Source organism: Anoplopoma fimbria, chromosome 1, assembly GCF_027596085.1.
Source record: "Anoplopoma fimbria isolate UVic2021 breed Golden Eagle Sablefish chromosome 1, Afim_UVic_2022, whole genome shotgun sequence".
In the NCBI taxonomy this organism is placed as follows: domain Eukaryota; kingdom Metazoa; phylum Chordata; class Actinopteri; order Perciformes; family Anoplopomatidae; genus Anoplopoma; species Anoplopoma fimbria.
The window spans coordinates 20,817,834-20,827,833 of NC_072449.1; the positions used below are offsets into that span (position 1 = coordinate 20,817,834).

Consider the following 10,000-nt stretch of genomic DNA (forward strand, 5'->3'; position numbering starts at 1 on the left):
CAAATCCACAAACTTTTTTTTTTGAATGGATGACTTCGCCATCTGTCCAGTGTCTACCTACTACCAAAGGATCCTGCTGCCGGTGTCCTACAGCCTCGTGTTCCTGCTGGGCCTGGCTTTGAACGGCGCCCTGCTGTGGTGCGTTTGCGGTCGGACGCGCCGCTGGAGCAGCACGGTCACCTACATGAGCAACCTCGCCGTGGCGGACCTCCTCTACGTGCTGACCTTGCCCCCTCTCATCATCAGCAACGCCATGGGCGACCTGTGGCCCTTCGGCAACATCCTCTGCAAGATCGTCAGGTTGCTCTTCATCGTCAACCTGCACTGTAGCATGATGCTCCTCACGTGCGTCAGCGTGCACCGTTTCTTGGGAGTGTGCTTCCCCATCGTGGCCGTGCGTCTCAGGACCAAAAAGCTCGCCCTCGTCGCGTCGGGCTCGGTTTGGATCCTGGCCACGGCGGAGCTTTTACCCACACTGGTGTTTGCGCACACGGGTGTGATCAACAATAGAACCGTGTGCTTTGAAATGACAAACCCGGCAGGATTTAAAGGGTACTTCCCATATGGGCTGTTTTTAATCATAGTGGCTTTTGTGATCCCGTTCCTGGTCGTCATCACCTGTTACTGCTCCATGTTGGCGGTGCTCTACTGCAGGGCCGCGGACCACGTATCCAACGCCAGGACGGCTCGGATGCGCAACAAGTCCATTTACACGCTCTTGGTCGTGTTTCTCATGTTCGTTGTGTGTTTCGTGCCTTATCACATTGCTCGGACCGTCTACTTGTTCGTGAGGGTCTACCTGCCCGAAGACTGTCATCTGGTCAACGTGGTCATGATCTCCCTGAAGGTGTGGGAGCCTGCGCTCAGCTTCAACTGCTGCGCGAATCCTCTGCTCTACTTTCTGGGCTCCGGTCGGCACCGTCAGCAGCTCCGGGCCTGGGTGTGGGGGAGGAGGAGGAGGAAGAGGGTGCAGCCCATAGTGTGTCTGGTGGATGTGGGCAGCACAAACAGGTCTGGAGGGTAGAGACAGGGGCGCCGAAAAGGGGGGGTAAAGGAGACGGATTCTAGGGGCCCATGATGGAGGGGGGCCCAGAGAGGCCCCTAATGATGATGAAATTATAATACAGAAAAAATAATGACACTAAGTTATTAACTAACATATAATCACACATGTTTTATTTTCCATGTCCTGGTAACAATTCCTTTATTTGTTTTGGAAGCATCAACCCCTGCAGGGGGTTGATGCTTCCAAAACGCATAATAAAATGCATAATTGTATGTAAAATAGCATCAAAAAATTTTGCCGCTGTGTTGGGGGCCCTGTAAAGATTCTTTTCATGGGGCCCAAAATCCCTAGCGGCACCCCTGGGTAGAGAGCACCCATCAAAGGTTGAATTCATCCATGAGTGACTTGTATCGTGGTGAGTCAGTGAGTGGTGATAAGAAAAGTACCAACACTGTCTAAATGCTGTGTTTAATAATGATTTTTTTATTATTTTGTATATAAAAACATAATTTGGCAATATTTAACAGGTAACAGACATCGATTTTTTTTTTTTTTAAAACTTATTGCACCCTATAAAACCTGAAGAATTGTCAAAAGGAACTAAGAGATACTGCAAATACTGAGTCTGCAGTAATACTGTGGCCAGAAGTGACAAGCCTTTGGGGGATTTGCTGCCCTCTGTCGTTTGCAGAGGGCAGAGTCTTTAGGAAATGACCATAAAACAGCACCTGCACCGTGAAGCATCATCCAATTGTATACTTCATGATACAATCTCCTGGGGGAAAAAAATATTTTTATTGTGTGGTTTCTCTAAAAATGACCACAGGTGTGCAGCAAATGGGAATCATTTACGATTCATAATAATAATAATAATAATAATTAAGCCTTTATTAGTCCCACAATGGGGAAATTATTTCTCTGCATTTAACCCATCCCGGAGGAGCAGTGGGCTGCAATGAAGCGCCCGGGGAGCAACTGGGGGTTAGGTGTCTTGCTCAAGGACACCTAGAGGGGTTTGAACCACCAACCTTGTGGTTACGGGACAAGCGCTCTACCTCATGTGCCACAGCCTCATGGTGGTAAGAATGAAACCCCCCCCCCCAAAAAAAAAAACAATAGTCAGTCATGTGAAGACTAAAACACCTTAAGAGAAAAAGTACTACAATTTCTTGTTCAAACAGGAACAATGTAGAGAAGCAGAAAGCTGCATCATTTCAGGACACTCCTGTGGGCAAGTGATGACAGATGATTCGAGCAGTGGTCTGGGAGCTGAGAGCAGAGAGGACAACAAAGATGGGAATTAAAAGGGAAAAAAAGACTAAAGCTGAAGTGAAAGTTATTTGTGTTTAATTATAAAGCGTAGCTTGAACCAACCCCTCTGGCCTTCTATAAAAAAAAACAACTGATGTATTGTCAGTGTGAAGATAAGAGGCTGAATGAATTAATAAATGGATTTCTGTTTGAATTGAGTCTAATCAGAGGTGGTGTGTGTGTGTGCGTGGGTGGGTGTGTGTGTGTTTGCGCATACCTGTGCACCCAGCCTTGAGAGGTACCGGTTGCGTAAGCCAAAAGCAGACATGGGTGTTAATTTAGCAAGGTCACCCTCTCTCAGTTTACTGTGTCGCCTTTCAATCCTGCAGGAATAATAATGTCTCCATCTGTATCATCTCTACAGCCAACAACAACAACACTATTACAATATTATTACAATATCTGTTTGAGAAAAAAAAATAAAAAATACTGCAGAAAAAAAGTTAGTAAAAGAGATTTCATATGCTTTCACAAATGTATGTTTAATTTATATCATTGTACAATTAATAATCTTGTATCAAATGTGATTTGGTTCTACAAAAAGACTTCTTTTTAAACATATTGTCTTAGATCGTACAATAGATCTTCGATAATTTCTCAAATCACGTCGTTTCTTATAGACAGCTGAATAACAGTTAACACTTCAACTTCTACTTTAACACAAATATTGTCAGTTCAGCAAAGACTGCCCTGCTGCCACATCCCCATAGTGCAAATGAGTGACCAGTGGCTCTTGCTGTATGCCACTGTGGTCATTTTAATGTGCAATCACATACAACTGTCTTCTTACACTTGCTGGCTTTTAAAGAGCAACTTAACACCACAATGAAAAGTAGAGTTCTACTTTCTGTGGTTGGAAATTTCCACTCCATTCGGCCTCTGAGGCAATTCACCAAATCGCATAAAGGTATTCTCAGAAAGTGTGCTCTTTTGCACCAGTAATGACACGGTGTGTGATGTCAGGGAGGTCATCAACATTAAGTTGATCTTAGGGAGGTCATCAAAAATGTTCAGGGGGTGTCAAGTTACTCTTAACATTTTGATGACTTATTTGGCCAACTGAGGTAGTGAGTGTTTATCAGCCACAGTCTGTGACCATGACAACACATGGAGATACATGTTTTTCCACATTACTGGAATAGTGAGAGTTAAACACAGTGCATTCATATTTTGTGTCACCGTTCAGAAGAAGCAAGCAACAACTTGGGGGCAGTGCTTACAACAAGTTAATTACCTGAGCTTGATAAACAAGCAAATGACTGTCTACAAAACATCATTTATAAGTTGATACGCTGACTCTTTAAAAGGTCACATTTATAAAACAGTTTGTACAAAGTTGGATCTGCTATTATCATTACACTGGGAAATTCATTCCAAAGTTTGTCTTCCTATATTTCTTATCTTTTTTTTATCATTATAGTCATTTACCATTTGATGATGCAACAGAAAGTAAATCTTTATGAACCCCCGAAACCAGCAAAGAGCAGATAAAGGAATTATCAAATAAAATAATTGAGCCATAAAGACTTAAACAAAAAAAGAGCTGTGCTCTTTTTGAGATTTTGTACCATAAAAGGTCAATGAAGCATATGATTAAAATTGAATAAGAACCTACTAAGGAAAGCCCAGTAAGGAGGATTTTGGTTGGCAATTATTATGAATGCTGACAATTGATATGTACATTAACTGCTGAGTTGTCTGCAATAAGGCAAAGGCGCTTCTTAAAACAATTTGTAAAAAGAAACATATAAAAACATTTAAAGACATCCACAAAGTTACCCTATTTACATTTAAAACAAATTAATTAATATATGAATCTTACATAGTGAGTTGAATTAGCATGTCATAAAATCAAGCGCTATTTATGATAAATAGACACCTTTATAAAGGATACGAGTCTCATCTTTTCATTTGAAACACTTTGGAAGCATCTTAACTTCCTTCAGTAACTGACGAGACTTTGACATGCACACGCACAGGCACAGGCGGAGTGGAGAGTGAATATTGGAGGAGATGAAGCCAATATGAGAGGTCAGAGAGGAACTGTGGAGTCCCAACTGAGATGTGTCATTTGTCAGTGTCCTGATAAGGACATAATAAGATATTAGTACAGGATTGGTTATGTAATAGCCAGGGGCCAGACAGTCAGATCTGATGGGAAGAGCCACAGGCGACGGCACTGGGAGGAGTCAGTAGTGCAGTCCCGCCCAGTGGCAGTTGATTGACAGCTCTTCGTGGCCTTTGTGTGTTCCCTCACAATCATCATCATCATCATCTGGAAAATATCAGTCACAGAAGGGACCAGAAAATATTAGTGCGTATTTTCACACATCATAAGCATTAAATATAAACTGTATGTACACTGATAACTGAATAGAGGGACTGAGATATAGACAGAAACAGAGGTTACATAAATTCCTGCTCTCTGTGACCACTCTCATGCCAATAATGAGAACAGAAACTAGTCATATTCACCGCGAGAACATGTGGTTTGTTTTTTCGTGTGAAACACATAATAAACCAACTCCAGGTGGTTTGTTATTGACATGCGATCTAAATAAATGTACCGACTTGGCCTGCTGATTAAGCAGAACAAGTCTTTGTTTCAGGAACAAGTATTGTTTTAAAGAAGCCCAGAGAATGAGTTCCCTTTTAGTCCACATTAATATTGTTTGTAATAAGTTAGGTAGAACCATACATCAACCAGATGAGACACAACAATGAATCGTTCCCTTCAAGTTTGAATACTTGGAAGTAAATCAACATGAACTGATAAACACACATTAACTTATTAGCAGAAGGGCCATGAGCTGTTTTACTGTAACAACCACTCAAGAATAAATCAAAGCCCAATCAAGCAAAATACCCATAATAACCTAACTCATCAAGTCTTTACACTCCTGAACCCAAAACTAGGAGTCATGTGATTGGAATGTAACACATCACTTGACTGTAACTAGACAAATCTTGTTAAATCCTTTAAATCATTTATCTTTATCTAGCTAACAAAATAGAAAATCTGCCAATTTCAGTAAATTGACTGCAGCGGGTACAGCTGAGAACACATCTAGAGTCAATTAGTGCAGGAGCTCTCACAAGTGTTCCAAATAATGCCTGTACCACTTGATTATATGAGTGGGTTGTTCATTACGTTTCTGAGATGCTGGTCTGATTGTTGAGTAAGTGGGTGGAAAAAAAGGCAGTGAAGGAGGGTGAAGGGTCAATGCTACTCACTCTGCGTCTAAAGTGGATTCTTTCTGGAGTTTGGCTCTGGCTGAGGCTGACCGGTTCAAATCTCCACCTGGAGCAAGAGAGGGAGACGGGGAGATTAAGAAGTGAGTGAGAGGGGTGGTACGGACAGGAGTTTGCTGAAGAGTGACAAAGTAAAGTGAAGCGATGCCACAGGGGAAAAGAAATAAAGGCGGTATATTGGGGGGACACAAGACAGTATGGAGACAGAAAGGAGAGAGGAGTGACAGAAGTGACACAGAGTTCAAGGTTTCAGTCTTCTCTTACCTCTGAGGTAATCCACAAAGTACAGCATCACCACTGCCATCAATGCAACTGCAAGAAATAAAAATGTGGAAAAGCATTGACATCGTCACTCAAAAGTGCTCCAGACAGGAGCTTGTTATCTCAAACACACACACACACACACACACACACACACACACACACACACACACACACACACACACACACACACACACACACACACACACACACACACAAACAAACAAACAAACACAGAGATAAAAAATACTGACAGCAGATGCAGATGCAGAAAAAGACTTCTAAAACCAGGTATCCTCTGTTGTCTAGGATGGCTCCTGCTGCCATGGCAATGAGCGCCAGTCCCAGGTTCTGGATCGACTGCATGCTGGTGGACGAAAGGCAGAAGATTAACCAGAGCATCACTGACTACAATACCCAATCATAACTGTGTTTGTTTTAACGGTGACTATGTAGGAGATCAGTCATAACATTGTCATTACAGGTACATACAAGCCATAGGCGGTCCCCAGCTGATGCTCAGGTACCACAAAGGCTACCATGGGCCAAAGGGCACAGGCCAGAAGGGAGTAGGAGACACCCAGCAGGGACTGGAAAACAAGAGAGAACACACACAGGTTCTCTAAGAATTACTGGGTATGATGTACGATAGAAAAATACATTCATTCCATTCTTTTAAAGCAAAACCACGTGTTGAATAACATATTTAACTCCCACTGCTATCTAGCTTTTTTTTATAATTTATAATACCAGTTTTTACATTAAATAAAATATAATCAGTGTTTTAATTTCTTTGTGTGCAAAATATTGTGTCTACCAACAAAGGCTGTAAGTACAGTCCAAATTAAAACAAATTAGGTGTCTGCACAGCAAATAGATGGGTTTCCAACAGGGGGACAAAAATTCACAGCCTGTAAATTCACCTTTTTTTTTTTTTTTTTTAGGAACTTGTATCCACACCCACTATGATTTACAGTCCATCCATCTAGCTTGGACACCATTAAAGTTACATCCCCAGTGAACATCCTGACATTTATCGACATTGCAATTCCTTCATGGCACAACTGTTTCTAAATGTACAAAAGAAGTTGGAGTATTCCCAAAAGAGGTTGCCAGGGGCATTACCATGGCGATCCATGGGTTCCAGAAGGTGAAGGCCAGCATCACGTGAGCGGCGAGGGTGGCGACCACGGCAGTCATTACCCAGATCACATTCCTCCCCGTCCTATCAACCATGAAGCCCAGAAGTGGAGATGCAGGAGCCGAGATGATGTACACAATACTGGAAAAGATGGAGAAGGGCGGTCATTTCTTAAGGACTGGAATAAAAACAAATCTAATTGTCATACTGTAGAATTAGCTGGTTATTGACAGAAATCTGACTTAAGAAAATGTATCTGAAAATGTGTGTTATTTGGTTTATGTTATTTGGGATTTTAATAGTCTTCTAACATGTTCCCAATTTCAGGTAGCTGAACAATTCTCAGCTCAAACACTGATGTGCCACACTGGAAAAGTAATCTGGCATCCATTAAAATAAATAAAATGCAGCCCACAAAGGAAGTGCGAGATACACCAGCAACAGCAGAATATAATGGTGTTAGTGCCTTAAGGTAGATTGGTCTTAATGGACCCTGAGTTACCTGTTGACAGCTCTGGCTTCAGCTGGGGAGAAGTTGAATTTTTCAATGAAGAACACCCTGTAATAAAAAAGACAAGGTCACAGTACTGCTCAGGTATATATATATATATATATATATATATATATATATATATATATTTTGATGTGACCACAACAGCGGGAGAAATAGAGTTGACTCCTGGAGCAGGTAGCGCTCGGTCTTCCATACATTGTTTTCCGCCCAATTTGCATAACAAGTATTTGCTCTGTAAGCACTGGCCCGCGCTGGAAAAACCATGTCAGTTGCTAAGTGATTTGAGAGAGCCTTTCGGAGAAGGAAACGCAGGTTGTGATAGCTTCAATTGGTTTCTTTCAATGCAAACCCATTTGTCAGACCTCTTTCTATTTCTGACTCCCTCTCCCTCCCTTTGTGGTTCGATGACAACGCAGCATTGTGAGGTTGCACTGCTGAGTCTCTTCTCAGACACAGGCATCGTACTGATTTAATGGAGGTTCTCCATTTCATCCATACCACACAATTTCAGCATAATACCATCTTGAGGTGAGTTATATTTCTCTTGAGTCAAGGACAAGTAATCCTCAAGATATTTTAATCAAGCACTGAACCAGAAATGCTGTTCAATCATTTCAGCATTAAAAAAAACCAACTTATTTTCATAATTAGTACATGATTATAACATAGCTCAATTTTCTCTGTTGTAGTAAAGGTGTGTAGAAAAACTACAATAACCGCATCATGGAGGTATCCCTTCGCCAAACAGTGATGTTTAAGTTTGAATCCATTTCTGTCTAAAATGTCATCACTTTATCCTATTAGAGGTTTGAGTTAAATTATCATAATTACCCTATCAATTCTTGAGTTATGGCCAAAAAACAGTTTTGCAAGCAAACAGTGACCAACTAAATTCTCATCACTTCATCCTTGAGTCCAGGTGGGCATTTGTGCCAAATTTGAAGAACCTCCCTCCAGGCGTTCCTGAGATATCGCATTCTTGAGAATGGGCCTGAAGGATGCACATTCACCCCAATAGACAACCCAAAAACCATAATGCCTTTCAGCCACGGCTGTCACCAGTGTTGAGGAATAAAAATCAGAAACCCTGGTGATAATCGGTACTTGGTGCTTCCAATGTCAGAAATCTTACACACAAGACCCGTAAAGGAGAAGTCTGGTGATTGTTAAAAAAAGGAGTTTCAAGAGTCAATCCCACATTCACTGTGCTGCTACCGTATACAGTACACTCACTAGAGCAGCATAGGTGTAGTAATCCACAACTGAAATAGTCGACACTATTTACTCTTGTTTGAGATGTGTTGTACAGGTGTACCGAATAAAGTGAACACTGGGTGTATAATACAATAAAATATATATTACATCAAATAATAATCTTTCAATAACAACACTTTACCAACAAATAACCCTTGAATAGCTCTGATCTAAAAAAAAAAGCCAAAGACAAGCATAAAAGCATAAGTATTTTTAGACTAATTCAAAATGTACAATTTATTACCTTGGATTAGGATGGCCTAGCGATATGTGCTGAAACTTTGATAAGAAAGATTTGAGGCACTGACTGACGAGACAATGTTCTGGGTGTATTTCTTAAGTGATGTAAAGGTGTGAGAGGACCACTCGAGGGAAGTTTGTGTGTGTGTGTGTGTGTGTAAGTGTGAGGTGGCTCTGATGTAGTACTCACTGTCCCAGTCCAATAAAGGGGAAGATGGCAACATAGTAGCACACACAAATGATGAAGATGAGCCACAGGTGGAAGGGGAAATCTTTCACGTCCGTCAACTTGATCACCTCACCTAATATGCAAGATTAACCCACGTCAAGATCAGATTTAGAGCATTATTTGCTGAAAACAACTGTAAAAGAAGAAGAGTGGCTTTTCTGACAAAAGAAGCTTTTAGTTCTAAGGGGAAATTATACTTAACATTTGGGCCTCATGCAACAACCCTCTCTTATATTTTCTTTTAATTTTCTGTGAAGGGAAAAAAGAGAAGTCCCCTCCAGATGCACCAAATATTCATATTCATCCCAATATGCTGATGCACAGCCTCCAGAACTATTTGTGTTTCAGTATCTTGCCAAATGACGCATCGTCATGCGGACTTGGGGGGGCCGGGGGTCAAACCGCAGATCTCCCCATTAAAAGGGAGGGGACGCACTATCAATATCATCCTAGGGGTTTTTATTGTCTTAATTGGGATTAATGGGCCCATAGTATTTTTTTAGCTAATGAAGTGAATAATCCAATCATTATAGTTACTCCAGACACAATTTTATTTTATTTTTACATTCCTCAAATCTTAAACTCTATTTGTGTACTCTGAACAAAAGTTTTTCATTTTTATTTTCCTTGGCAAGAGTGCTCTCGACCACTCCTGATCCTATCAATCAATGGATACTTACAAAATAAGAACATATTTTGAATAGGAACAAAAATAAGAGGAAATTGGTTCTCATATCACTTCCTGCATGAGACCCACTAAGATGAGCTTTCCCTGTCTCAACTAAGAAACCA

General features: G+C 41.1%; 2 protein-coding genes across 3 annotated transcripts in view; one reads left to right on the forward strand and one right to left on the reverse strand.

Annotated features, from left to right (window-relative positions):
• The first annotated feature begins 25 nt into the window (after window positions 1-25).
• On the forward strand, window positions 26-1,024 carry LOC129096979 (P2Y purinoceptor 4-like). The gene has a single exon (XM_054605654.1). The coding sequence runs from the start codon at window positions 26-28 to the stop codon at window positions 1,022-1,024; it is 999 nt and encodes a 332-aa protein (XP_054461629.1).
• A 450-nt stretch (window positions 1,025-1,474) lies between these two features.
• Window positions 1,475-10,000, reverse strand: part of mfsd1 (major facilitator superfamily domain containing 1) — an 11,675-nt gene continuing 3,149 nt past the window's right edge. The window contains exons 9-17 of one of the 2 annotated variants that reach the window (XM_054622493.1): window positions 9,170-9,281; window positions 7,474-7,530; window positions 6,956-7,112; window positions 6,323-6,420; window positions 6,085-6,197; window positions 5,834-5,881; window positions 5,552-5,618; window positions 2,535-2,640; window positions 1,475-2,275 (exon numbers count right to left, since the gene is read on the reverse strand). In XM_054622493.1, the coding sequence (XP_054478468.1) occupies window positions 2,216-2,275; window positions 2,535-2,640; window positions 5,552-5,618; window positions 5,834-5,881; window positions 6,085-6,197; window positions 6,323-6,420; window positions 6,956-7,112; window positions 7,474-7,530; window positions 9,170-9,281 (818 nt within the window). In that variant the 3' untranslated portion in view covers window positions 1,475-2,215. Of the gene's footprint in view, window positions 2,276-2,534; window positions 2,641-2,707; window positions 4,593-5,551; window positions 5,619-5,833; window positions 5,882-6,084; window positions 6,198-6,322; window positions 6,421-6,955; window positions 7,113-7,473; window positions 7,531-9,169; window positions 9,282-10,000 lie in introns of those variants that run through there. The other variant, XM_054622533.1, reaches the window with a different exon arrangement.

Excerpts from the sequence above, each read along its gene's own strand:
- LOC129096979 (XM_054605654.1), top strand. The coding sequence starts at position 26 with ATGGATGACTTCGCCATCTGTCCAGTGTCTACCTACTACCAAAGGATC.